Source organism: Hippocampus bargibanti, linkage group LG13 (assembly GCF_051943395.1).
Source record: "Hippocampus bargibanti isolate YZ-2025 linkage group LG13, ASM5194339v1, whole genome shotgun sequence".
NCBI lineage: Eukaryota > Metazoa > Chordata > Actinopteri > Syngnathiformes > Syngnathidae > Hippocampus > Hippocampus bargibanti.
The window spans coordinates 22,850,549-22,878,040 of record NC_142746.1 but is presented as its reverse complement, the minus strand read 5'-3'; the positions used below and the strand labels follow the sequence as shown (position 1 = coordinate 22,878,040).

The 27,492-nt window shown below is 50.7% G+C and overlaps 5 protein-coding genes and 1 non-coding gene across 8 annotated transcripts; 4 read left to right on the top strand and 2 right to left on the bottom strand.

Moving 5' to 3' along the window:
* The first annotated feature begins 1,199 nt into the window (after positions 1-1,199).
* smim28 (small integral membrane protein 28) lies at positions 1,200-3,418 on the top strand. Its single transcript, XM_089011466.1, has 2 exons — positions 1,200-1,642; positions 2,509-3,418. Exons 1-2 carry the CDS (start codon positions 1,451-1,453, stop codon positions 2,932-2,934), a joined length of 618 nt encoding a protein of 205 aa, XP_088867592.1. The 5' UTR covers positions 1,200-1,450; the 3' UTR covers positions 2,935-3,418.
* A 7-nt stretch (positions 3,419-3,425) lies between these two features.
* On the top strand, positions 3,426-3,497 carry trnae-uuc (transfer RNA glutamic acid (anticodon UUC)). Its single transcript has one exon. It is a non-coding gene; the product is annotated as a tRNA-Glu (tRNA).
* Positions 3,498-3,902: 405 nt separating this feature from the next.
* cox20 (cytochrome c oxidase assembly factor COX20) lies at positions 3,903-6,039 on the top strand. The gene is made up of 4 exons (XM_089011468.1): positions 3,903-4,085; positions 4,594-4,708; positions 4,779-4,842; positions 4,919-6,039. Exons 1-4 carry the CDS (start codon positions 4,044-4,046, stop codon positions 5,064-5,066), a joined length of 369 nt encoding a protein of 122 aa, XP_088867594.1. The 5' UTR covers positions 3,903-4,043; the 3' UTR covers positions 5,067-6,039.
* Positions 5,212-9,253, bottom strand: LOC148889778 (lysophosphatidylserine lipase ABHD12-like). The gene is made up of 13 exons (XM_089011464.1): positions 8,951-9,253; positions 7,714-7,835; positions 7,541-7,646; positions 7,355-7,474; positions 7,254-7,284; positions 7,135-7,180; positions 6,933-7,062; positions 6,813-6,850; positions 6,671-6,750; positions 6,518-6,600; positions 6,301-6,379; positions 6,106-6,233; positions 5,212-5,366 (listed from the first exon to the last, which is right to left on the bottom strand). Exons 1-13 carry the CDS (start codon positions 9,085-9,087, stop codon positions 5,330-5,332), a joined length of 1,137 nt encoding a protein of 378 aa, XP_088867590.1. The 5' UTR covers positions 9,088-9,253; the 3' UTR covers positions 5,212-5,329.
* Positions 9,254-9,860: 607 nt separating this feature from the next.
* Positions 9,861-12,522, top strand: gins1 (GINS complex subunit 1 (Psf1 homolog)). The gene is made up of 7 exons (XM_089011465.1): positions 9,861-10,069; positions 10,218-10,282; positions 10,350-10,448; positions 11,429-11,519; positions 11,589-11,705; positions 11,861-11,935; positions 12,016-12,522. Exons 1-7 carry the CDS (start codon positions 9,875-9,877, stop codon positions 12,082-12,084), a joined length of 711 nt encoding a protein of 236 aa, XP_088867591.1. The 5' UTR covers positions 9,861-9,874; the 3' UTR covers positions 12,085-12,522.
* A 146-nt stretch (positions 12,523-12,668) lies between these two features.
* On the bottom strand, positions 12,669-26,970 carry ninl (ninein-like). 3 transcript variants are annotated; one of them, XM_089011461.1, is made up of 28 exons: positions 26,704-26,970; positions 25,600-25,817; positions 24,698-24,791; positions 24,483-24,628; positions 23,105-23,192; positions 22,468-22,520; positions 22,314-22,403; positions 21,503-21,685; positions 19,828-19,964; positions 19,608-19,748; positions 19,313-19,487; positions 18,693-18,803; positions 17,716-17,802; positions 17,487-17,625; positions 16,732-16,797; positions 16,552-16,649; positions 16,264-16,472; positions 16,060-16,197; positions 15,181-15,954; positions 14,897-15,001; positions 14,742-14,811; positions 14,561-14,677; positions 14,380-14,463; positions 14,220-14,300; positions 14,074-14,160; positions 13,829-13,993; positions 13,159-13,251; positions 12,669-13,083 (listed from the first exon to the last, which is right to left on the bottom strand). In XM_089011461.1, the coding sequence occupies exons 2-28, from the start codon at positions 25,801-25,803 to the stop codon at positions 12,892-12,894; spliced, it is 3,927 nt and encodes a 1,308-aa protein (XP_088867587.1). In that variant the 5' UTR covers positions 25,804-25,817; positions 26,704-26,970; the 3' UTR covers positions 12,669-12,891. The 3 variants fall into 3 exon arrangements, with proteins under 3 accessions (XP_088867587.1, XP_088867589.1, XP_088867588.1); XM_089011463.1 differs by lacking the exons at positions 15,181-15,954; positions 26,704-26,970 and having other exon boundaries at positions 25,600-25,803; XM_089011462.1 differs by lacking the exons at positions 21,503-21,685; positions 26,704-26,970 and having other exon boundaries at positions 25,600-25,803.
* Positions 26,971-27,492: the final 522 nt, after the last annotated feature.

Here is a 27,492-nt window from a genome sequence, read left to right as displayed (position 1 = left end):
ACACACACACACACACACACACACACACACACACAGATGTGGCATTAAGCCCTAAAGCTGCTTAACGTCTTTTACATCTGCACCCCCTCCCGACGCCATTTCCGAATGAGGCCACGTTGACACGAGCGCCCGTCTCGTCATCAGGACCAATTTCTTTCTTGATCTTCCGACCATTTTGTTTATAACATAACTGAAAAAAAGTAGTAATAAAGTAACACATTAACACAGTAAGATGTGGAACGAAGGAGAAAGCCATGAGATCATAAAATTAGTGATTCTGTTGATATAGCAGCTCGCTAAAAATCAACTCTATTTCTATCGCTTTGGCTTCTTTTTGCTCCAAACTAAGCAGTTATGGGGAAAGATATTCATTAGTTATAAAAATACAACTTTCTAAACTGTAGTGTTAGCAAAAAGAGTATAAACTTCAATCCATTTATTTTCCTGTTTGTCGTTGTTGTATTGGTGGGAAACGTGTGTCATACGTCGTCATAAGATGCAGAGCTTGGAAAATCCCACCAAAAACCGATGGCGCACTTCACAAAAATGCAATGGCGCACGACTGCGAGTACAAAGTGCGCTCGCTTCACTGGACAGAAACAATGGCGGTGGAAGAGAGCTCATTGTAGCGTCGCTAAATTGTGACGTAGCAACAGGTAGCGACACCGCCTAAGATGGCGGCCCCCCGGGGATGAAATACTGTATCGTGCTTTGTTTAAGGAAGTGGTGCATGCTTTCGTGTCCATGCGATTGCAAGGGAACGAAAGAGAGCTAAGCGTCGATGACCTTCGCTTATCAACTCGCCCTCATTATTCACGCGTATGCGTGGCAAGAAGTAGGCCATGTGAAGCGCGTGCACGCACGCGTCCGTTCGCTTGCCGCCAATCCTCGTTTAACTTTGTGGGATTGGAGATTTCCACACCAAATGGATCATCTCAAAGTTTTTCATCTTGAACGTTAAGCAGCTCGCCGCTTCACATTCTTTGACTCGTTTTCATTTGAGTTTGCTGGCCGGGATTAGATGAAAGACCAAAACAGGAAGAAAAAAAACAACAATTGACAAAGCTCGCGAGAGCAGCTTGCGCGCGAAGTGCTCGGAATAGGCGGGAAAAGCAAAGAGGAAACGTCCCATCGCAATGGCAGCCACCTGGCGGGTGACGTCATCACGGCGAACACGACATTCGGCCACGTTTATAAAAGTGGGAAGAAGGTGTGGAAAATGGAGTCTGAGCTCATACAAAAGACGAGTTTTCAATCGTGGTCGTAAGAAGGCGAATCGTTTATTCCCAAGTCGCGGAAGTGACTCGCTACTCGAGGCGCCACCGAAGTCGAAGCTGTACGCGGACACTGGACACAGTGGACAGCGAAGGCACTGACGCTCACCGCCCCCTCCCACCGGGACCGGGGCTGGCGCGCGCGCGCGTGCGCTTGCACGGGAGGGCTCATACAAATGGGTGTCCGCCGGCGAGGCGCAGCTCACACGAACGCGTCGACTTTGTCCACGAGCACGCCAGCGGGCGCCGCCGGTCAGCGATCGGCCCCCATGAGGAATCTTCTGGATAGCAGCTGGACCAAGTTCGGACCCGCCGGCCGAGATTCGCTGGATTGGTCGAGCGGAACGTCCACCGACGCCAACAGCGACGTGAGTAGCCCGACTCGTTGGAATGGGTCGTCGTCGTCGTCGTCGTTTAAGAAAGATGTCAAACTTCGTCGCAGAATCGCCTTCAAATTCGATCACCCAATCAAGACAATCAAATCTAAATAAAAGCATCGTTAAAAAAAACGAAAATATCAATGAACTTTAGTGGCCGGAAAAAGTAACATTTCAGTCGAAGTCACCTTTAGGGACAAATAAAGTATCAAGGAAATGGAGAGTCGTTTTCTGCACGTCTTGATATGATTTCAACGTGATCCCGAGCCCCATTTGTAATCCGCTTTGGACTCACGGGGCTCGGGGCGCGCCGCAGCCCATCCCAAAATGGAGATCAAACCCGCGCGTGCGGGCTCGGCGAGCGATGCAAGCTTCACACGGTCGGGCCCGGGCGGCCTGGATTCGAACCCGAGACCTCTGCAGCGGGAGGCAAACGGGCTTTCCGATGCCGCCAGTCTACTTGCCTATCGGTCAAGACATGGGTCGTAACAAAAAAACAGCGACAACAGATCATAAATGCACGCCGTCTTGCATGTTCTTAACATTTCGTTCGAAAACGTCACGCATCCGGAAAGAGTGAACTGCTCAGTTTATTGAGCGACGTGCACTTGTTGAGGTTGCACTTTGTCGATTCGTGTGGACCCGCGGCGCCCTCTGCGGGTCAACAGCCGTCACTGAATCTGACACGTTCCGCGTCAAATGATGAGAGGCCCTTTTTGCACAAACATACCGCCGCGAGAACGTTGAAGACTTGTGTTTTTGAAGAAAAAAAAAATCATACCATTCTAGAAGCGGGACACTCTTAATTTCTGGGATAATCTCCGTTCGATTATCCGTCTCCCCCTTCACCGGTGCAGGCCCGGCATAGTTCTGGCGAGGAGTCGCGCCCCGCGAGCTGGGGCCCGGCGGGCGCCGTCGCCCTGGCGACGCTCTCCTCTGCTCTGGTGTTCTTCCTCGCCTTGGTGGGCGTGGCCTTGTGGCGGCGAAGGCGCGTCTTGCGATGGGGCGACGTCGTCGCGCTGGAGGACCTGCGCGACCCGGAGAGTAAATGCCGGCTGCTGTCGTCGATTCGCCGCCAACTGCCCGGCTCCGGTTCCGACGACGGCGTCTTCCTGATGGTCTACCTGCCGTCCCCGTACGAGGGCGCCCTCAGCAGGATCGCCAGAGCCGCCGGCGGCAGCGGCGCCGACGACGGCGACCGGCCGTCCGGTCCCCGGATCCCCTTGGCCCCGCCCCCGCCGGTCGATTCCACCGGCGCGGGATGCTCCAAAAACGTTCAATGAAATCCATATCGTGTCTTAGAACGCCCACCTGTTGCCCCCGCTCATTCAAAAACACCAAAAGCTCCCCAGAAAAGGAAATACGACAAGTATTTAGTAGCCCTTGGCCATCGTGCCACTAAATCTGACTGACACGAAGATGGCGTCAGGATCAACCAACACAAAAAATGACGTCGAAGAAGACACAACCCAAGACACAGCAATACCAGAGCACACCGAATAACGTTCAAAATCCCCCCCCCAAAAAAAGCAAACCAAATTGACGTTGAAATTGTCTTGCTAGCGGCCCAAAAAGACAGAAAAGAAGTTTGAAAAAGGAAAAGCGGAGACAAGGTATGGGATATATGACATGGTGATTACATTTTCTCTCATCACAGGTGAAAGAAAGATGTAGGGGACGCTCCCTAACAACCTTAGAAACTAATTAATCGATTCGATATTTCAAACTGAATACGTATTCTTGATATATAAATGTTTTACAACCTGAGCCTATGTCCCATATGGTCTAGCGGTTAGGATTCCTGGTTTTCACCCAGGCGGCCCGGGTTCGACTCCCGGTATGGGAACGAACCTTTTGCTTTCTTTGAGCCATTCTTCGACTGCCTATTTTGGAACATTTGTTTTTCTTTATCCTCACCGAATGAACACAAAAATGTGTCGACTGAGTCGTACGACATCGCGATAGTCATCATTCATTGATGTGTATCATGATTTGTGTCAACACGGAAGCAAAAAGCAGGCTCGCGACATTTATGAGATGAAAAGTAATGGGATGTACGTATCGTAGGATGACATCATATCCAAACCTCTCAAGATGGAGGGCACTGATTTGCTGTGGCGACCCCTTGAAAGGAAGAGCCGAAAGGAAAAGAAGAGAAATAACAACTAAATCGGCGAAATCAAGTCGAGATGCTGAAATGCTATTGAGACGTAAAGCGGAACCGAAAGTTGCCGGTAACGTTTCTTGCGTTCCCACAAACAAGTCGGACATGACAAGCAGTGGCGCCTCTGTGTAACACCTGTAAAGGTCGTGTCTGAGGATGATTTATTTTTTTTGTCTTCCTTCTTAAAACACGTTTTGTTCGGCAAGCGGGCAGTGCGGGTGAGCTAAAATGTCCCAAGACGAAGACGAGGAAGGGACGAGCACGCAAAAGGTCAGCATTATTTGACTGGCCTGACGTCACATTCGCCCCATTCTCCTACTGTAGCTAGCTAGCTCTTTGGCTAATGGCATCCCAACAATCACCCTCCCCTTTCCGAAGTCGGGTTTCAAAGTGGTTCTCGAGTTTGGACGATCGTTTGGATGCCATGAAAGAATTAGAAACTAAGAATGGGCTTTAGGTTTAGGATAGGGTTTAAAAATAGCCTTATTAGTAACGTTAGGAGGCTTTTCGAAGGTTTCCAAGTATGGAAACGACCCGAAATAATTGTTTGAATTTGAAGGTAGGGATTCAAATTACGATGTAGCATCTCAAAGCAACGTTTTAATGTTAACCAAAGACGAAGCTCCCCATTCACACTCATTTTCAAAAAATGTTGCCTTTGTACCGATTTTTATTTTGCCCAAAATGGCGCTCGACACCCCAGTGATTGGCCGTACTTCCTTTGGGATTCGATGAATCCATTCATTCAGGGGGGGTGTGAACGTTTGTGTGCGCGCAGGGCTACCGTCTGCTGGGCATCCTCGACGTGCAAAAGACGCCTTGCGCCCGGGAGGCGGTTGTTCACGGCTCCGGCGCCTCTTTGGCCGCTGGCCTCCTGCACTTTTTGGCCACCAGTACGTCCGTCCGTCCGTCCACGCGCGCCGGCGCGGCCATTCTGATGATCCGCTGACGGCATGTGTGCAGGTCGCGTGAGGAGGTCGTTCGACGTGGGCGCGGGGGGCTTCCTGCTCGCCACTTTAGCTTCCTGGTGAGTCCGTCCGCCGCAAGAAAACGTTGGTCCGTAGACGCCGCCGAAAGGAAGTATCTCTTGTGCGTTGGCGCAGGTGCTACTGCCGCGCCAGCAACGCCAGGCGGCGAGCGCAGCAGAGGATGATCCGGCAGGGTATGAAAAACAAGATTGTCTACCAGGGGACCCCCGCGGACCCAACGCGCAGCGGCCAAAGCTCACGAGCCCCTTCGCCATCCTCCTGACGTCAACCCGGTTGGCAACGAACGTGATTGTTTGTTTTGTTGATTGCGTGCAACGGAGCAACTGGCAAGTGCAACGTTCAAGCGGGAAGTGAGTCCACCGTTAGCCGGCACTGTTATTTTTTGGGTGGGGTTATGGAGGCCGCACTGCAAACGGGAAACATTTTATTCAGCATTCAAGTGTAACACTAAAACGTTGGCGTTTGCCGCAACGGCGCCAACGCCAAATTTTCAACAGTGTGTGCGACTGGGGTTGGAGGGGTGGATCACTCTTTCTTGGGAGGGGGGGTGTCCAGGAAATCCCTGCAAGACAATAACAATAATCCGCATCATCATCATAATAACAAGCCGAAAATGTTGGTGTGACCAAGTCGGTCCACTAGGGGCTCTGTCCTGCTTAGACGGGTAATATCTGACTTACGACAGAGTTCCGTTCCGACCAAACAGTCCTAAATCGAAAGCCATTCAAAATGTTGAATCGAGACCCTGAGGCTAAATGACTCGCAAACTCCCCCTTTCAAGTTGCCGTCCCACGGTGGATTCCTGTGCGAGAGTGAGATGCTGGCTGGCTAGCCAAAATTGTCATACACGTTGGCGGCCCGCTGGCGCGTTGCGGTGCCAAGCGTGGAATTAAAATGTAGAAAATTGGGTCTGGAGGTGGTGGTCGTAAGTCGGATGTTACCTGTATTTTATTTGTCTCCCTACTGTGACTGTGGCGTCAGACTCGACACCGGGACGCGGAGGGCAGTCGAGTGGTGCGTTCAGGTGCGCTCGGTTTAGTCGCTAACCCATTTTCGGTTGCAAACAGAAACCCAAAATATTTGCTGGAAAACCCAATCGCTTGAGAACCGAGATGTTTAAAAGTGACATTTGACTGTATTTGAATTGTGTGATGAAACAGTGCACATCACAAATGTATCACGTCTCCCCGTAACCACAAAATTAGATGAAATAAAGTTTGTTTTTAGCACGCCGACTCAGGCAAAATCTTGTAGGAAATGATGCGTGGCGGTTGGGGGTGAAATGGCGCCAGCGCGGCTACCTGAGGATGCGGGGCAGACGAGGGCTGCTGTAGATGAGCTTGTGCCTGTAAGCCAACGACGGCGGGAAGGCCACAAATTCCACTTTGTGTCCGCTCAGGCTGCCCGAGCGCTTCGCCGTCTCGTACAGCTGAGGACAAGGAGACATCGGACGCGGGGACATTGGAGTGAGTCAAGATGGCCGCCGGCCCCCTTACCTTCTCGCCCAGGTGGAAAGGAACCACGTGATCGTCCTCGGCGTGGAGAATCAATAAGGGGCACGAGATGTGACGGACGCTGAACAAACAAACACAAAGCCGACAAGGTCGCTTGATCGCAGCCGCAATTCCTCACTCGTCCACTAGATGCCGCTCGCGTCTGGGAAATCGTCAATTCATCGAGCGACCGTTTTGCTTCGACGACACGCTGACTGACTTGTCGTCGTTGGCGAAACGGATGTCGTTGGCGGTGATGGCGTCCAGGAAGAACCAGTCGAAGCCGGGCCAGCACCTGTACACCTGATGACGACAACGCGTCACGCGACTCCAACCGCGTCCGCGTTGTGACGACAGGGGGCGGGGACGTTACCGTGGCGAAAGGGTGATTCCTGGCTTCCTCGCGGATGTTGGTGAAAGGACTCTCCAGGATCAAAGCGTCCGGGGGACTTCCTGTCAAGCAAAATGGCCCGTGTGTCCAAAAACTCCACGCGAGACCGCGACGTACGTCTCACCTCCGTCAGACAATCGCCTGGCCAGGTTGGTGGCGACGCTTGAAGTAAAAAAAAAAGCCACGGCAAGTCAGCAAGTGGGCGGAGCTTCGGCGGCGCCATTTTGGCTCGTCCGCGCTTTACCCCGTTCCCAGCGAGTGTCCCCAGATGTACACCGGTCCCTGACCCCGCCTCTCCTTCAACCATCGGTACACGAATAGCGCGTCCGCCGTCATGCCGCCCTCCGACGGCGACCCGTCCGAGTCGCCCCATCCTGCGGGCGAGAACGCCCCGAGCGTCAACGGCCGCCCGCCGCGCTCGCTAAACGCCCGGCGTCGTTCCTCACCTCGATAATCGAAGGCGACCACGTGGTAGCCCGACGAACTGAGGACCTGAAAGAAGACAGGCGGGCTTTTCGCCGTTGTTTTCGGCCCCTCCCATCCAGCAAAAGCCGTCGCGCTTTACCTTGTACAGCTCCACTCGATGGTCGCCGCCTCTGCGCGCACAAACCACGTGAGGCGTGAGCCCGGCGCCCAAATCTGGGTGTGTTTGTATTTCCATATCACCTGGTGCCCGTGTTCCCGTGGAGATAGAGAATTGCCGGATGGGCGGAGCTTAAAGTCGATTCAAACCATTCTCGCTTGCGGTCGCCGTCTTCTCCCCAAACGTCCGCAGGAACCGTGTGCCTGGCAAGCGGACGCCGTTAGCTCCGTCGCTACGTGGCCGCAGACGGCGAGCGCGCTTCTTCTCACCACACTCCGATGCGGAGGTTCTGTTCGGGCCGCAGGTAAAAGTTGAACGTGCGGTCGAGGCCCACGTCCGAAGGTCGTTTGAGGTCGAGGAAGAAGGGGACCCTCACTGAAAAGGGGCCGGGGGTTACGTCGCGACACCCCCGGCCTTCGACGACATCCGCCGGCGGACTCACCAAAGTTGAGGAAGACCAGTTTGGCCTGAATCGACGGGCATAGCTTGACGACGAAGGGCAAGCACACGTAGACCATCAGTAGCCACCTGGCCGCGCGCTTCACCTTGGACGCCGAGCCGCGCCTGCAAAGTCACGGGATGCGGGGTCAAAGGGTCACCCGGCCGGCAAATATCCAAGGAACGCCACCTGACGAGAGAAGCTAGAGACGTCGCGACCTCGGAATAGCCTGTCAAATTCATGCTAAGCCATCACAGAAAACGCCATTGACATGCTAACCGTAAGCATAATGGCTCACAAGAGGCAACAAATGTGTTGCTACAGCAATCAATAATCAAACATTTTCTTTCGGAATAGCCTGTCAAATTCATGCTCAGCTATCATGGAAAATGTCACTCACATGCTAACCGTTAGCATGATGAAGTCAACCAATAATAAAAATGAGAAGATGACAGCTCTCCCAGGCACGCCGTGTTCATCCTGGAGGAAAAGTGACCAGGATGCCACTCTTCTCTTGCCCCTACTTGACTGCTTCACCCCCCCCCCCCCCCCCCCCCCCCCCCCTCATCATCCCTTAACACACCAAGTCCGATTAGCGCCAATGTTTTGCACACTAGAAGTGATCAGCGGTGGCCATTGGAATTTCGGACCCCGTGAGTTGCCGATTCGAGAAAAGGTGAAATAATTTGTTGTTGTTTTTTACTTGATCTCCTATTTGAACTATTCTATTTCCCATATTTAAGTCATTGCGGTTGCTAACGCTACTCAATTAACCCCCAAAGAATAAAAGCTGTGTTATTTCTGATTAGGGCTCAGTGCGACTACTTGACGGCACTCTCATGTCATTAAAAATGGGGTCGCGGTTGGACCAGCGCCGTCCGTGAACGCACCAGAAGAGTACGTTGAACAAAGCGTTTTTTTGATGGGCGAAGACGAAAAGTGGCGTTGCGAGAAGGTTCGCCTGCTTGGAAGCTGGCCAACGGGATGAAGAGGCTTGAAGGTCGGGCAGGTTCGACCGGCTCAGCTTTAACATAAAAAGCAAACAAGTCTGGCCAACGTCCGCCTGGAAATTTCTCTTTCTTTCTTTCTTTCTTTCTTTTCACTACAACTTCCATCGAAGACAACGTGACCTTTACATAAGCATCTTGTTGCGCAGTTGGAAAGGCAAAATCACAGCAAAGCTTTGACCAAAGCGGGGCGGGCGAGCATCGCCAAATGGAAAATAGAGAGAATAGGGAACCTGCGCGGCCCGCCGAAGGGCTTCGGTTCGGACATCGAATAGGCCGCGGTCCGCGATGTCTCCCGGGGGGCGTCTTGCAGCGCCTCGTCTCCCTCCTCTTGCTCCGCGGTCGTCGTCGACGATCTCCGCTTCCGCATGTCTACAAAGCGAGCATCGGACGGGGGGGGGGGGGAATGGAGGCGAGGGGTGGGGCGGCTGGCGGACGCCGAGCGGAAGCCGAGCGGCCGACCGAGCGACTTGGCCAGGCGGCGGGCGGCTGTCGTCCGGGCGTCGGGGAGCACCGCGAACGGATGAGCGCCAGCCAATCAACGCTACCCCTGCGCCGCGTTCAAAGTCTCGGTGGAAGGTGGGAAGAAAAAGAATGCAAGACTCATGATGCATTCGTCAACAGTGGGAAGTCGGAAAATCGCTATCCCGCCGGGGTATCGTCTTTGTTCCGACCTCAAAGCGTTCGAGGAGAAAGTAAAACTAATTATATCGCAAAATCCCCTTTTAGTTCATCTCCAGCAACTCGTAGTTCCCTAATTTTTTATCAATAAAAATATATTGTGATGATCGTCAAGGCATTTTAATCATTTCACCAAATAACTTTATTTAGTAATTCGTTACACAGCGGAATATCCACACAGTCAGTTGTTCAAATCACGTTAACATACAAAAATTAATTAGAATAACTAAATAGATGGCAACACGATTGTTTTTTAAATAAGCGATGTTTTACCAATGGCTCGCCATCGTGGCGCCCGTTTTCTCTGATCACGTTTCGGGATTTTAATAAGGGCGTGTTAGTCGGAGTTTACTGTAAACAATTCGAAAGAAGATACCGCTTATCATCTCGAATAACGTTCGCTTGGGATTGTCGTGCACTTTTGGATCTCGACGAAGTTTGTCCCGGAGCGGCACCCGGCGCATCACGTGACCGCCATGCCGGAAATCAATTTTTGGGCGCGAGTGGCAAACTGCGGCTGTTTCCGCTTCGTTGTTGCTCACGCGTGGGTTCTTTTTTTGCGGGTTCAAGTGGATTGCGACCTCGCCCCCGTCACGATGTTCTGCGAGAAAGCCGTCGAGCTCATTCGAGAGCTTCATCGGATCAGCGACGGACAACTTCCCGCTTTCAACGTGAGAGAGAGCAAAAGAAGGGCGCCGCTCCCATGACGTGCTTTGGAGAAGATGGCGCCTTGTTTTCTTGTTGGGCTTTCATCAAATCCGCTTGACGTGCCCCCCCGCGCGCGCGCGCGTGTGTGTGTAACCCGATTTCTCTGTGCAGGAAGACGGGGTGCGACAGGTGCTGCAGGAGATGGAAGCACTTTACGAACACAACCAAGCCGACGTGTACGTCTCGTCTGTTGGCGACTTGTCCAACTCGCGTAAGCCGACAAGTTTGCGTTGACCGTTGCAGGAACCAGACCAAAAGTGAACAGAGAGCCGATTTGCTGCCCTCCATCCGCTTACGTCACTGTTGCCTGCTCAGGAACCAACGCTGCGTCGGCGCCTACCTGTAAGTAGCCATGTTTTGCAATCGTCATTCATCATACACTTTCCAAGAGCATGTGAAAGTGCATCTAAATAGCTTTCAACGTCTAGATTATTGTTCTATGACAAATGGAATAATGGAATGTTTAATTTTGGAAAGAAGAGGAGTAATTTCATCTGTGCTGTATGTCATGCGTATTAGCATATTTGACAATAAAGCTGACTTTGATTTTCTTCCTGTAAGTACATCTGTCAGCGAGTTCTTTAGTACAGTTTACAGTATCATAACTTTCTGAATTTTTAACGAGTAAGGTGCCATTGGAAAGCTTTAGAAACTTAAGACAAGAGCGGAAAACACAAGAAAAGATTCCAAATGTAAACAATGGAATGCAGGCACACAAAATTCCACTCTGTCGCCAAAGGACTTGATCAGGACTTGTTGGACTCAGAATCATCCCGGGGGAAAAAAAGACAAGTTTTCGCTCCATTACAAATGATGTTGTATTAGATGGCTGGCCTTTAGCCATCTGGCTATTTATTAGCTATCCGTTAGCTAGCTCGCTAGCTATTAGCTGGCTGGCTGGCTAGCTGTTGCTATCTATTATTTTAAGCCATTGTTTAACTTAAACCCTCAAAAGTCCAACATCTCAAATGTAAATATGTTGACAAAACATTTTTTTTCCATTCAAAAGCCTTCTTGGAAGTATATACTCCTTTTTTAAAGCAAATACAAATGAGATATGCCTCATGTTAGCCACCAAACAATGTAAACATGTGCTAGCTAATCCACTTTTTTTTGTTATAATGATCATTTTGTCACCGTGATGTAAAGAGAGTTTTGAAGAGCGCTTGTAAATGAAATGTATTATTATTATTATCAGAATCATAAAAGCTTTATTCATCCCACAATCCTGTGACTGTCAAGTGACCTTGAGAGTTTTGAAAGGCGCTTAGAAATGAAATGGATTGTTCTTCAAAGTGCTAATGATCATGTCCCGTCCTCAGGTACGACCGCCTGCTCCGGATCCGAGCGCTGCGCTGGGAATACGGCAGCGTTCTTCCCGCCAACGTGCGCTTCCACATGAGCGCCGAGGAGGTGAGCCCGATCAGCCTCTAGCGCCTTTTTTTGCGCCATCGCTAACCCCCGCCTCTTTCCTGTACGCAGCTTCAGTGGTTCGCGCGCTACAAAAAATCGTTAGCCTCATTCATGCGCTCGCTGGGCGGAGGCGGCGGACTGGACGTCACGCAGGACATGACGCCGCCCAAGAGTCTTTACATCCAGGTTAGCGCATAGCCTACGCCCATGGGCACCTTTACAAGCTACGTCGCCACCTGGGGGGGGCCACGCGTGGTTTCCAAATTGGACAAAGAGCCCACTTAGCATGGTTTTTGGCGCACGAGCGTGGCTAACGTCTCCCTGGATGGATGGATGGTCAGGTCAGGTGCGTGGAGGACCACGGCGAGCTGGAGATCGACGACGGGACGCTGGTGCTTCTCAAGAAAAACAGTCAGGTGAAAACTCAGCCCTCCCCCGACCCTCACCCCATCCAGTCTGGAACAGGAAGTGCAAGTCACGTGTCGTGTGTTCACAGCACTTCCTGCCGCGTTGGAAATGCGAGCACTTGATTCGTCAAGGTATCCTGGAACATGTCGTCCACTGAGGGAACCGCTTGCGTTCTTCCACGGGGGGGGGGGGGGATGTTGAGCAGTGGCGCTGCTCTTTTAAAAGAACAATAAATTTCTTAACGCTCAAGGACACTTTACAGTCACAGGATAGGTTTCTCTGCGGGTGAGCAGCGGCAGCCACACGCGCCAGCGTTCACTCACATAATAATAATATGATAATACTTTTTTTCAATAATAATACATTTATAAGCACCTTTCAAAACTCTCAAGGTCACTTGACAGTCAGATAAGTTTTTCTGTGGGTGAGCAGCGGCAGCCACACGTGCCGACGTTCACTCAACCCACTCATAGAAAGCTAACTAGCCAGCTAATAGATAGCTAGCGAGCCAGGTACATAGCTAATCGCCGATAATAATAATACATGTATGTCATTTATAAGCCTTTAGCTAGCAAATAAAGTGCTCTCTAGGACACTTTACTGTTTCACGCCGTGTAAGATGTCGTTTGTGTGAAATTTTCTCACGCTAGCTTTGTTTGAATTGAAAGGTGTCTTTGGCGTCCATTTTGGAATGTTGAGGTTGTTTGAATGAGGTCAAAATGGCGACGGGATCCTTCTTCATTGTTTTTGTCGTTGAATTCCTTTTATTCTGAAAAAATGGAGGGCTAAGAAGACGATCCGTGATGGTGTTGGGAAGCTAGCTGATCCAGGCGCAGGCACCACATCATGTTCCTGCTCCAAACAAACCACATTTTGGCTCGCGGAATTGTCAACGGGACAACCAAGTGGCAGTTTTTTGGGAACCCCCCCAAAAAAGGAGGCCCGTCCGTCCATCCGTCCGTGTCTACGCCTGCAGAGCGGCAGTCACAACGTCCCCGAGGAGTCGGTTGAGGGCTTCCACCTTGTCCTCCAAAAGGCTTTTGTCCCGCTGGGCGTTTTGGTGACGGCGTTCGCTCAGCTGCAGCGCTTTCATCAACTGCGAGTTCTCCACGTAGAGCTCCTTCAACGTCACGCCCCATTTCACCTTCTTCGCAATCTGCGGACGGACCAAAGCGCCATCGGTGTGAAGGACGCCGGAGCCTTTGGATCTCGGCGCGACCGACTGACCTACCTTCTCCTTCAGGACGACGGCCGATGCCTTCAGCTTGACTTCCAGCTCCTGGTTCTTGTGCTGCGCCTGCGCCAGCGCCTTCTCGTGCTGTTCCTGAACGCAACGCAAGTAGTGGGTCGGCAGTAGCAAGCTGCCGTCGTTAACTCATTCGCTGCCAGATGACGGCTTCAAATGTGGACGCTGCAGTGCCAGGGTTTTTGTCATTGTCACTCCAATTACAGGACCCACACAATATTGACTTTTAGGACCACATAAATATTCAATGCAGCGTAAGAATCGTGAGACAGACGCTCTTTTTTTCATCGTCACTAAGTTGCACGGGTCTGGAGTTATCTGTGCTTGAAATGGGGGCGGATGTACAATATTAAATAGAATAGGTATATATTGATTGATATAGCGCTTTAACAACAGCTTATGCTGGAACAAAGCGCCAACATGGACAAAAAGGACATGTTGCCCCTGACTGGAAAAGAAAAAAACATTGCAAGAGGCCACGGCCAGCGCTTTGTCGGCACCTAAGCATGAAAAAACACAACCTGAACGAATTCAGGAATGGCATATTTTCAATTCCCGAATAAATTTGTGAATGAGTTAAGAAAGAAAATTTTCAGCCGTTAGCCTGCTAGTGTCCGCTTAGCATGTAGCGAAGCTACTTAGTATTTTGCAACACCTCCTTGAGACTAATGTGGGCGGAGCTCTGGCGAGCACATAGCTCTAGCTCCTCCTCCAGCCGCTGACTCCGCCTTTCCTCCTCCTGCAGCCGATCCCGCAGCTGCTCCGCCTTCTCCCTAAGCGCCGCCCCTTCCTGACGCACCAGATCGAGCGCCGCATCAGCCTGCGCAAAGTGAAGGGTTACCATGGCGATAACCACGACGACAATAGCTGTTGTCAGTCGGCTTTTCCGGACATCTTCACCTTCCTGTGGGCATCTTGCAGCTTCCTGCGCGGGGAGGTCACTTCCTGGGCGTGGCCAAGCGTCCCGTCGTCCTGGCGTCTCGTCGCCTGAAATGTGAAAACATCGGAAGCGTCGAAGCTCCTCTCTTCCGTGTCATGTGACTTACCGTGTCGTCGCCGAATGCGGCTTCTCTCCGAAGCTCCGCCTTCATCCTGGCTGCGCTAAGCTCCGCCTCCATCTCATTCAGCTGAGACGAAGAACAACGTTCGATGAGAGCTCAAGGTTGCTGTGTCCACGCTAAGCTAACGTCGCCTTCGCCGTCCAACCTTGCGCTTGCAGCTGCTAAGCTCCTCCTCCAGCCGTCGCGTCTGCTCCTGCTGAAGCTGCGCCTCTTCCTGCAGTTCCCCCACCTGAAGACAGGAAGTGGCGCATTTTATTGTGAAAGGGCCATCCAGTTTCAAGCCTGGACGTCCGAGGATGGCTCTCTCTCTCTCTTTCTCTCCTCACCCGGGCCTCGTGTCCTACATGGCGGTCTTGCAGCCTCACGCTCAGCTCGGCGTTGGCGGCGCTCAGCTCGGCGTTTCTACCGCTCAGACCGACCACTTCCTGTCGGTACGCCGTCGTCTGACACGCACGCATGGACCAGGTCAGAGATCACGGGTCAGAGGTCCTTGGGACATGTTCTCACCTCCTGATGTAGCCTCTCTACTTCCTGTCTGCTGCTCTCACGATCCCGTTCCATCTCTTCCAACTTTCTCCTGGAACAGGCGCACCAAAGACGCCGTTAGCCAAGGAAGCAAGCTAGCGCTCGATTAGCTGTGAACGCTTTCAGAGGTCACTAACCTTTTGTTGACAACCTCATCGTCCAACGTGTCCACTTCCTTCTGCAGGACGCAAAGACGCACCCGCAGGGCGGCGTTGTCCGACCGCGCCTCCTCCAGATGAGTCCTGCGCACACGCGAAGCTAACAAATTAGCGTGTGAACCAAAATGGAGCTTCAAATTGTCCATGCTGGTGATTGGGTTAGTGATGATGACGAATCGGTTGCTGAGGTGCATTGCGGGACACCCGCTGGCGTGATCACATGATCATGGATGGAAGGAGCGGTATGATGATGCTCCACAAACCTTGAAGGATCCGTATGGTCCCGATCCAGGTCCTGGAGTAGGACAACCAGGTTTTCCATCTCCAGAAGTTGTTTCTTCATCTTCTGCTTGTCCAGCTCAAAGGACTCAAATCCTTGAAGGTTTTTGGTGCCCTCCTGTAGGGCTTCCATCTCCTCTTCCATCTCCACAATCTGAGCAGAGAGCTGGTCCGCCACGGTCATGTAGCCTCGCTTCTCCAGGCTCAAACGTACCACCTCCTCCTTCTCCCGGTTCAGATTGGAACGCAGCAGCGAGACGGTGGCCCGTTCCTGCTCTAGAGCCTCCTCCAGGAACTCTACATGGAGACCGCCGGGCTCCGTGGTCCAGTGCCTCGGATCCTGACTATGGTTCCTCTTTTGGTCCACCGGATGGAGGAGCTCATGTTCCTCAAGCTTCTGCAGCCAGATTGGCTCCTCAAAGTTGCTCAAAGGCCGCTGGGAGATGTTTTCCCCCAGTCGGACCTCCTGCTCAGAGTCTTGCTGATCCCCCCGGAGACACAACTCTTGCTCCTGGAGATGTTTCTGGTCCACCAGGGTCTTCTTCTCAATTGTCTTCACTTGGTCCTCCGTTTGTGTCATTTCCTGCTGGGAATGTTCTTCCTCCAGGACTGTGTTTTCCATCTCTTGGAGCTTTCTCTCCTCCATCTTCTTCTTCTTCTTCATCTCTCGCTGCCGCAGGTGGACCTGGTGCAGAAGGCGACGCTGACCTTCGGCGTGATGCAGCTTCATCTGCGAGATCTCCAGCGCCGCCTCCTCCCTGCTCACAATTCTACAAATGTGACCTTCACCCCATAAAGAACCAACCAGGAACCGACAAATCAAAACAAACAAAGAAACGACTGCTTAGGGGGTCGGCACCCACCTGACCGTCATGACCTCCTGGTCCATCTTGAGTTTAAGCTCCGCCTCCAGCAGGTCCTTCTCAGCGCTGAGCCTCTGGACCAGATTTCCCATCTCACGGGCAAAGTTCTGCTCCGACTCGGCTCGCTCCCGTTGCATCCTGGGAAAGGCAGCCAACCGCTTCCTGAGGTGAGCATCCAGGAACACTGCGGCGGGTCTGGCTCACCTGCGCTCCAGCTCCGAAGACCAGCAGCCACGTTGGATTCGATTGTGAAGTTTATCCAGGGACTCCTTGAGAATCTTAGCCTGACGTTCCGCCTCGGTTTTCTGATCCTCCAGCTCGCTGATCTCCATCTTGAAGGCCTGAGCGATGTCTTTGCGTTCCACTTCCATGCTCCGCCTCATCCTGTCCAGACTGCGCTCGTAGTAGTTGACCTGCAGACGAGGACCAACGAGGTTGTCCAACGGAGGTCAAAACGTGACCCTCGGAGCTTCTTTTTTTTTTTTTGTCTACCTGCGTCTCCATCTCCACGTTGAGTTGCTGGATCTCCTGCTCGTGTTTGGCCTTCAGCGTCTCCACCGCCAATTCGGTCTCGATGCTGACGGCCGCCACTGTCGAAGCAGAGTCGTCCGAAAAAAGTCAAACGTGACAAACGGGATGATGGAACGACCAAAACAAATGAGAAGAACCAACTTGCGGTGTGCGCAGCGTTGGCGGCGCGACGAGGTGAAGACGAGTGACGTTTCATGTCGCGATCATCTGAAAAGGTCCAAAATGTGCTTGAGTAGACTTCATTTTCACCGACGACTGTGTGTGTATATGTCATCCAACTGGCCGAGCAGGAATAGGAATCCAGTTTTGGATGACGCCACTTGGTTCCATTCAAAGTGTGTTATCTGTAAGTCCCAAGTCGCTTTTCGGAGTGATGAGCCAAATGATGAACCCCGACCCCCAAAAAGGACACCTTGAGCCTGAGATAGTCCATAAAAACTTCAACGGACAGTTAGAACGGCGGAAAAAAAATCATTGGCATCGCCCTACCCACTCTCGAGGACTTGCACACTACAAAAACCAAGAAAAGGGCAGGGATAAATCCTACTGGACCCTCCGCATCCTGCCCACCACCTTTTCCAGCGAGTCCCCTGCAGCTCTGGACTTGCTTGAACCGCTGTCTGCTTGATACTTTCCATATTGTCTCACAGTTAGTTATTGCTGAGAGGTACCAATCACATGAAGGAATTAGCTTAGCCTTTATTAGCGTTCTCCATACTTATTTGTCATGTCTTTTATATGATGATACTAGTGCAGAGACACGAAAAGATGATTGTGATTCTGATTTGTAGCGGGAATGAAGACTGCTCCTCAGTCGCTAGTTTGAGATTTCCCCAAAAATGCTATCACGGTGGCCATGTTTTAGCATCCAAGACCAGTTTTTGGAAGTAACCCACCAGAGTCGGACTCGCTGGAAGACGCCTCTTCAGACCGGCCTAGCGTAACGGGTCGCTCGGCGGACTTCCCCTGCTTCTTCTTGTGACTCCTTAGCAACTCCAACTGGACGCGCAGCTCGTCGTTTTTGTCCCGCAGTTCCTGAACACATCACGGATGGACGGACGGACGGACGCTGGCGTCATTGGTCACGTGAGCGGAAGCGGCGGCGGCGGCATCTGGGTTCTTTACCCTGCGTTGGCGCTCCGAGTCTTGAAGGAGTCGTGCCAATCGGTCTTCGGGGTGGAGCGTCTCGCCGGCGTCGTCCAAGCTGCCAAACTACCAATCGGAAAGGAGAGTCCATGAAAGAGCCCTCCTCCATCTTTGATGAGAAGACACCTGACACCGCGGGCGAGTCTCATTTATTTATTAGCAACCTCGCTGTGGTCTTTCGGGACAAAGAGGCCGCGTGCCAATTCCCAAATTGTGGAAAGGTCATTGAGGCGTTGGCTCGCAGGACGCCCGCCATCAACGGCGCCGCCCTGAGGTCAAGGAGACATCGTGTCACCGTAGTGACAAGCGAACGCCAGCAGGTGGTGACGTTGTGTCACTTTAGCTTGGCCATCGCCAGCGCTTTGGAGTTGGTGGCCAAGAAGAAGCCACGTCATTCATTTCTCAGCGCCTTTCTCAACTCTCAAAGGTCGCACGACAACTTGTCAACAACTTAGTCACCGCCGTTCCCAAAATGAAAAGCATGACGTGCAGCACTATTCCCAAATGAGTTTGGCTTTTGCTTTTTCTTGCTGGGGGTGCTGCTAAAGCGCCGGTCAGACCTCTGCCAATGTTATTTCCCTTCCACAAGGGGGCAGCATTTGCCTTTTGTCCATGTTAGCGCTTTGTTACAGCTTCAGCTGTTGTTAAATCGCTATATCAATCAATAAATTCAATTTCATCACTTTGCTGCTGTGAAATGTAAATTTCTCCACTGCGAGACTAATAAAGGCAAATCCAATCCAATCCAATATGGACGTATTGTGTTTTGTGCAGCCGCCCCCATTTCGAGCTCGGATAACTCCGGACCCACATAACTTGGGACTCAACAACGCCGTATTGAATGTTTATGTCGTCCCCAAAGTCAATATTCTGAGTGTCCTGCAATTGGAGTGAAAAATGACACAAACCCTGGCACGAGAGTGGCCACATTTTTGGGGGGAAATTGGTTGCGCCACCTTATGTTGCAGCAGCTGCTTCAAGTCGGCTCGTAGACGTTGGGCGCCATTTTCTGCGTCACTCAGCTTGCGTTTGACGTCCTCGAGTTCCTCCTCCAGATGTGCCTTCTCCTAAGCAGAACAAGAACAAAAGTGGATTTTGAGGGATGTGCAAAAATGTGGCCACTCCAGGTGCCAGGGTTTTTGTCATTTTCACTCAAAATCTACAACCCACAGAATATTGACTTTTAGGACTAGATCAACATTCAATTAAGCGTAAAAACACCTCACTCTCTTCTTTCATCAGGAAAAGAAAGAGTTAATTCCTAAGTTATGTGGGTCTGGAGTTTTCTGAACTTGAAATGGGGGCAGCTGTACAAAATACAATACACCTATATTGGTTTATATCGCGCTTAACAACAGCTGAAGCTGTAACAAAGCGCTAACATGGACAAAGGGGAAATACTGCCCCCTCACTGAAGGGAAAAAAACATTGCCAGAGGTCTGACCGGCGCTTTTTGTGCACCCCCTCAAGAAAAAACAAAAGCCAAACAAATTGGGGAATACACTTTTGCAAATGACAAAAAAAAATATCACAACACTACCATAGTAAGATGAGGTGGGCAGGATCAACAACGTACCCGCGCGGCAGCATCAAGCTCCTCCCGTAGCTCCGCCTCCCTCCCCTGGAGCGCGCTCAGTTGCCGTCCCAGTTCCCGGCGTTCCTGTTCCAGCTGTTGCGCAGCGGCGTCTCCGTCCTGCTCCGCTCGGCCGCGCTGCGCCGTCAGACGCTCCCGGAATTCCTGTTCCAGCTCTCTGCCAATCGCGTGCGACCAATCGCGGTCCAACAGTGCCGCCATACGATCGGAGAGGGGAGACGAGGGCGTGATTTGTTTGGAATGAGCGCAATGTAATCGTTGTATTTGTTTGGCGTACCTGATGGCGGTCCGGTGGAGCGCCTCGGCGGCGGCGAGCCGCTCGTCCGCCTCGCGCACCAACTGCATGTTCCTGCGTTCGGACCGGTCCAGGTCGGCTTTGGCTTTGTCGCGCTGGCCGCCGGCCTGCTCGCAACACTCCCTGAAAAGCGCAGCGCCGTGACCGTGACCACCGCGTCGGCGAACGTCAGCAGGAGGCGCTACGGCGCCGAGCGACTGACCGCAGATGCTGGATTTCATGCTTGTAGCTGATGAGCGCCACCTGGTGGATGCCGTTGCCGCTGCCCAGGAGTTCGTTATCCAGGGCTCGCGTCAGCTCGCATAAACTCACTCGCTCCTCCGCAGGGAAGTCTAGCGTCTGCACAAAATGTCCAAACGTTTGGCGCTGATCCGGATGAAGGAATTCTTGCCCCGGATTTTCTACTCCGGGCGCTCCTTAACTCATTCACTGCCGGATGAGGTGTAAACGGGTGTCCACTCCAGTGCCGGGGTTTCTGGCATTGTCACTCGCGTTCCAGGACTCACTAAATCTTGGGTTTTAGGACTGTGTTAACATTCAAATCAGCATTAGAAACCTTAGATTCTCTTCTTTTATCAGAAAAAAAAAAGAGTTAATTCCCAAGTTATATGGCTCTGGAGTTACATGCGCTTGAAATGGGGGCAGCTGTTCAAAATGCAATACAATACATTTATTTATATAGCGCTTAACAACAGCTGAAGCTGTAACAAAGCGCTAACATGGACAAAAGGCAAATGCCGTCCCCTTGTTATATGGCTCTGGAGTTATCTGAGATTGAAATGGGGGCAGCTGTACAAAACGCAACACATACATATTGGTTTATATAGCGCTTTAACAACAGCTGTAGCAAAGCGCTAACATGGAAAAAAAGAAAATGCTGCCCCCTTGTGGAAAATACAAAAAAAAACATTGCCAGAGGCCATGGCCAGCGCTTTATTGGCACCCAAGCATGAAAAACCCCCAAACAAATTTGGGAATGGGAACTCTCTTTTCAATTCCCGAAAAATGGCAGTGAATGAGTTAAAACCAAAACAAACATTCCAAGATCTTTTTGCTATCTAACTAGCTAGCTGGCTGGCTACATAGCTAGCTATCTACTTACTATCCATTCACTATCTAACAAGCTCGCTATTTGCTATCTATTCGCTGTCTAACTAGCTAGCTATCTTTTTTTTGTATTTGAGTTATTCCGGGTCGAGTGAACGCTGGAGCACGTGGCTGCCGCTGCTCACCCGCAGAAAAACCGATCCTGTGACTGTAAAGTGACCATGAGAGTTCTGAAAGGCGCTTCGAAATCAAAAGGATGATTAGAAATGAAATGTATTATTATTATTATTATTATGATTAAGATGCCTTCGGTTGTATTCGCGTGACTGCTCCTGCTGTACCAAACTCGGCCACTGTGAGGCAGCATAACGCAGTCATACGGAATAGACTCCGCCTCCTAATGTACTTCTATTCGCCAATAGGAGTCACTTCTGAGGATGAATACAATCATAATCTTCTTCTTCTTCTTTTCCCTTGTTGGGGTGGCCACAGCGAATCAGAGTCCTCCATCTTGAGAGGTTTGATCGGCATGTTTGTTTTGGCCAAGCTTTGACGTCGGATGCCCTTCCTGACACAACCGTCTGTATTTATCCGGGCTTGGGACCGGCACAAGAAGACTTATGTGGCTACAGAACAAGCAACTCGCTCGGTAAAAGGCTCCCAAACCCAAAATGGTCATGAGCGCAGCAACAATCATAATAATAATCATCCTCAAAATACATTTGACTTTTTGGCGCCTTTCAAAACGTACGCCGAGACCTCAAATGTGCTCTGGCAAGCGCAAGCAAAAAGAGTGAAGACATTGGTGAAAGGGAGGTGGGCCCACTGACCCGCAAGACGTCCCCGGCGTCGCGGACGCCCCGGTGGCTCCAAAGCGCGAGCAATCTCTCGGCACTGGCGCAACCCGAGCCGTCGTCCAAGCGGCTGAGGACTTTGGGATCCGGCGCGGCCGTCAACGAGGACGGCGGGGGGCGCCGCGCCGAGCCGGCCGACGGCGCCGCCGCCGTCTGCATCTGGAAAAACGCCGCTCGCAAAAGATCACGTCGACCTTCAAGTGGCGCTCGCGGCTCGCCGCTCGAGGTCACGTGAGCCGGCCGGATTAAGCCGATTGGTCACGTGACGTGAGGGGGCGCGCGCCCTGACGGACCGCCGGAGATTGGTTGGAGCAGAGACCCGTTCACCTGCTGAGCCCGTGCGCCCGGCCCAGCCCGCCCCGCCCGTTCCGTTGGCCAGATGATTGACAGCTGTGGCCCTGAGCTGTGATTGGATGACGCGCTTCAGGTGCGCCGTCGCCTTTCTTGGCGGACGCCGTCTCAGCGCACGTGTGCCTCTCGCTATATTCGTCAATATGGATTGTATTGTCTTCATTCTTTTGTGTTCATGTGTGTGTGTTTCTGTTAATGTGTCTGCGCTAGTGTGTGTGTGTGTGTGTGTGTGTTTTTAGTTCATGTTTTTGTGCTAGCGTGTGTTTCTCTTAGTGTGTTTCTGTATTAGTGTGTGTGTTTGTTAATGTTGTGTGTGTTTGTGTTATGTGCGTGTTTGTGTTTGTGTGTGTTTGTTTAAGTGTGTTTGTTAGTGGTTTTGTGTTGTTTTTTTGTGTTTGTGTGTGTGTGCGTGCGTGCGAGTGAGTGAGTGACTGACCGTGCGTGGCGTTGAGCAGCAGATGGGGGCGGAGCCATCCAGAAGGTTGTGGAAGTTGTCAAGCGTGATCTCCTCCAACTTGCCGCGCGCCTGCAGGGTCAAAGGTTAGCGTAACCTCAGCCACCGGCGCATCTCCCGGTGGACGCTCCCTGACCTCTTGACCAATCAGGTGATCAGACCATGACTCCGCCCCTTCTTCCTTGGAACCTGTGGCAGTGGAACGCAAGGTGAGCGCACGTGCTAACGCTAAGGCCCATTCATTCATTCATTCATCTATTTAGCCATTTAATTATTTGTGTATTTATTGATGTATTCATTTATCAATTTATTTGTGTATGTGTTTATCCATTCATTTATTTGTGTATGTATTGATCTATTTCTTTCTTTATCAATTTATTTATTTGTGTATTTATGCGTGTTTATTTATCCACTTGTTTTTATTTATGCGTTTATTTATTTATTTGTGGTTTTATGTGTAGATATTTATTCATCCCCTTATCTGTTTATTTATCCATTTATTTGAGTATTTATTATTTATTCACCCACCTATGTATCAATGTATTTGTGTATTTAGTTATTTATCAGTTTGTGTATTTGTGTATTTAGTTATTTATGTAGACACTTATTTGGCTATTTATGTAGTTATTTCCTTCCTATACGTATCTGTTTCATTCTTGAGTGCGGATGGCCATAATAGCTTGGAATCAATTTGTGTTCTTTGTGAGTCGAGCGTTGAAAAGAGGCAAAATGCCATTTTGCAGCTGTCACTTTGACTTTGACTTGGCAAAGACCTTTTGGCTGAAAGTCCAGCGAGTTTCCCTGCTCGGGACTTGCCGCCGCCGCCGCCGCCGTCGTCGCCTCCTCATCCGACTTGAAGCTCTGCAGACAAAACAAAGCGCGTCCATCACAATCACAATCGGAAAACCTTTATTCGTCCCGCAATGGGGACATTTGCATGACGGCGTCTTCGCTGCGTTTCTCGTCACACGTGCGTTCGTTCCAAGAAGAGGTCAAAGGTCAGTCAACTTGCCTTCGTTTGCCCCTTTGGAAGAACGAGCGGCCAAGTCGGCTCAACATTTCTTTATGTCCTTAACTCATTCGCTGCCGTTCACTCATTTATTCAGGAATTGAAAAGATGAATTTGTTCGGCTTTTCTTTTTTCTTGCTTGGGTGCCGATAAAGCGCTGGCCAGACCTCCGGCAATGTTTTCCCCTTCGCCGAGGTGTCGGAATTTGCCTTTTGTCCATGTTAGCGCTTTGTTACGGTTTCAGCTGTTGTTGAAGCGCAACATAAATCAATATTGTATTTTGTACATCCGCCCCGATTTCAAGCTCAGATAACTCCAGACCCATATCACTTAGGAATCAACTCTTTTTTTTTTTCTGGTGAAAGAAGAGCGTCTCGTGTTTCTTAAAACTCAATCTTCTGCGGGTCCTGGAATTGGATTGATAATGACAAAAACCCTGGCACTGGGCTGGACGCATTTTTGCACATTGGCTGGCAGCGAAGGAGTTAAAAGGGCAAGTTTCCTTTTGAATGCGAGTGAATTCACCGGTGTCACATTGCGTATGATTTTTATGTGTGTTTTAATTAATTTCTATTTTAGAGAGCTTGTCGTGATGAAGAAGCTTGTTTGTGGAGGTCCTAACTTGAGTTTCTTTGGCTGTGCCGATCTTCTACTGTGGACGAAAATGGACGCCGGAGCGCAACATGGCTGCCAATCCATGCAATTTTGGGAGCAGCAAACCTTTGTGGGAATGCGGAGAGGAAAGACCCATTGTGGAAGTTGTCCAAAGAAGCCCAAGGCCTTTTTTTGGGAGGGACGGAGGAGGGGGTGAATCGGCGCGGGAAGCCAAACATCTGCAGTGTAACCTGAGGAATGCGACGGAGGGCCCAACGGCAACGCCAAAAAAGGGCCGCCGCCGCCAGAGCTTTTCCTCACGTTTCCCAAACGTGCTTTGGCGAAGCGGCTCGGATCACACAGCTTTTCTATTGGCTCCATTTTCTTTGGCAAAAAAAGCTCCACTTGAGGGCTGAATGACATTCAAATTCATTCCGAATGACGAAAGAGGATTTGAGATACAAGCAAGCCGACGGAAGGAATTCAACTGGCACGTCAAGGCCACCTTTAAAGACGAGTGTCCGTGTGTCGCCACGACGACGCCTCACCTCCACGCTGTCCAACGAGGCGCCTCGTCGCACTTTGGACCCCGGAAGCCCCGTCGGCGACGGCGTCACGTCAGGACGCGAGCGGCGGCCATAACGTTTTTTCCCCTTTGTGAACTTTGGCTCGACTTGGTCGTCGTCGTTGACAACTGCGGGCAAACGGACACAAAAAGGTCACGTGACGCGCAAGGCTAATGATCAGCCTTGGCGCTTCTTACCCGCCGGCGGGCAAGTGACGTCGTCATCGGACGTCAAGTCCAGCGAGCGGGACAAAAGCTGCACAAAGTTGTCTTTGAAGGCTTCAAAGTCCACCTGCGGGTCCGAGACGCACGTCGCGTCCCGTTAGCCATTCATTGGACAAACATTTTCATCGCGGATTCACTTTGTGACGCTTCCGGAGACTCTGCTGAGCGCTTGCTTGCGCTTGCTTGCGCCTTTTCGCCAGCACCGTTTTTGATTTGGGAGGAACGTCGGTGACATTTGACTGCCACGGTTGGACATCACCGGGGCCATTGCGCTTCTTCGCGCCTGTCCCGGGCAGCGTTTTCACGGCCCCGCTTTGTTCAACGGAAAGGTCGGCGCTGTTGGCGTATGTGGAACGGTCGCGGCTTGGAATTGAAGCGGATTTACACTACCAGGGAAGGGAGATGCGAGACAATCTGTTTTCGTCAATGGATGCTGGATTTGTGTTTGCTTTCAACATTTAGCTTGTAGCGGAAGCGCGCGTGATGTCCCTGATCCACTGGTGTAAAGGATGCTTGGATCTGTAATTTAGAACTGCTTCAGACAGCTAAGAGCGTGCAGAAAGTGCTGAAGATTGAATGACTGTGTCTTTTGTGTTGTCAAATTTTTGACTTCAAGATGGCGCCGCGAGAGTGGCCGCCTTTACAGCAGCTCCTGTATTTTGTTTTTCTACTTCTTCCTTTCCTTTCCTCTTCCCTCCATCGCTTTGCCGCTATCAAATGTCAATGTCTACACTGCAAGACTCATGTAATCCAATCCTTGTTTCCAAATCTTTGTCATTTCAGTGATGGACATTTTTATTTTTCTGACGGCTGATACAAACCAAACCAGGAAGTGTTTGTGGATCCTTCTGAAATGGCGGTCATTGTGAGCGCACCTTGGCATAGGCTCCGCCTCCTCCGCCACCTCCTCCTCCTCCCAGGAGCGAGTCCAACATGAGCGGCAGGTGAGCGTCCAGATGCAACTTCCTGCACAGCGCCGTCACTTCCTGCCGTCCCAGGAAGCCCGAAGACGCCGTGTCGCAGCTGTCAAACTCCGCCTTCAGCTGGGTCACGTAGACGCTTGGCTCCGCCTCCTCCATGCCGCCGCATTTCGCTGGCAATGCAAGGTCACAGCCTTCAGTTTGGGATCATTTAGCCTGAAATTTTAGGAAAATGTCATTTGATCCAAGTTTATTTATGTCTTTTTTTTTTTTTTTTTTTTACAGCTAACCACAAATTGCCGATGATCCAAACGACTCATCAATTTGCTGATGACTCGATGAAGAATGCCGAGCAAACAAAGCCTGACAAAGCCTGCCATGGTACGAAAACGTATCCAGTCAGGGAACTGGCGGGAGGGCCAGTTCCCTGACCCCCCAAATTGCTCAAATCCAGGACAGTTTTTTTCCCGCATTTTGGCCAATGAGAAAACGCAGGGAGAGAAAAAAATCTTGATTTTTAAAAAAGTACATTAAAAGCAGTGGCAGGGAAATGCAAATTGGTTGCTCGTTTAAATGAATACTAGTTGGAATAGAATGTGTTGATCGATAATAGTGCCACTTAGCAGTTTTTTTGGACGACGATACTCGTGCAGCATGTTCTACCGGAAACAAATTCCTTGTGTGTTCTACATACTTGGCAATAAAGATGATTCTGATTCTGATAAGAGAGGGGGGAAGGAAGGGAGGGAGAGAAACAGAAAGATGGAGAAAACGAGAGAGTGGGAAGAGAGAAAATAAGGGGAGAGAGAGAGAGAGAGACCGATGCTCTCCATGGCAACGAGCCGCACGCGGTGGGAACAAAAGAAACTACAAAAACGAAAGAAGAAAAAAAGTCCTTCGAAAACAGACAACATTGGACACGTGTAAAATTGGCTCGAGTTCCCCCCCCCCAAGTCTCGTCCTCCACTAAAGTGGAAGAATGACTAGTTCGCCATTTTGAGGTATCGGAAAGGAGTTAGTCGTCGAAGTCGATGTTCGAAGTTCGGTGATGCGTCTTACCGCAGTTACGTTGGCTTGTTTTTCATTCTTGTGTTTCTTTCGCGCTTGTCTTCTTTTTTTGCTCGTCCAAATGTCCTCGAAGAGCGTTGATGCTACTTCCGGTCACTTACCAAAACAAACCAGGGTCCGAACTCATAGCGGCGCTACACGGCACTTTCCCAGAAGTTGAACCTTGCAATAACTTACTCTATCAACAATACGACTCCAAAAAAAAAAACAAAAAAAAATCAATTGTCGTTCGTAATCTTTGTCATTTTTAAACTAAGCTTTTATTCTGAATCAATTTGGGGCGCCCGTCGGGCATCGTGCAGTACAGATTTGAACCACTTGGAGCGCTAGGCAGCGCGGAAGAGAGGACTCTTTTTTTTTTTTTTTTTCTTTTTTTGGCACACAAGTGACGAGTAGCGGAATTGTTGGGGATCCCGTGACGTCACTCTGATGAGACGGCAATTGCTGGCGAAGCGATTCCGCCGTCGAGTTAATTCTCGCTTTTCTGAGAATATTTACTCTTTTAATTCACTTTAATATCATACATCTGTCAATTCATTAAAAGAATAGAAAATTGTCCATCATATTCTAGTTTTTAAATATGGATTTTGCCTTTGTTTATGTACTTTGTAACAAATAAACTGAATAGTTATTTGGGACGAAGACAAAACGAATGTAAAATTAGCAGTCGGCACTGCTTGCGGACCACCCACAAACGAGATGGGAATTTCCGACTTCCATTTTCTACAAATGCACCGTGACGCCACCTGACGTCACCATGTCGTCACGCGCCGAACACGG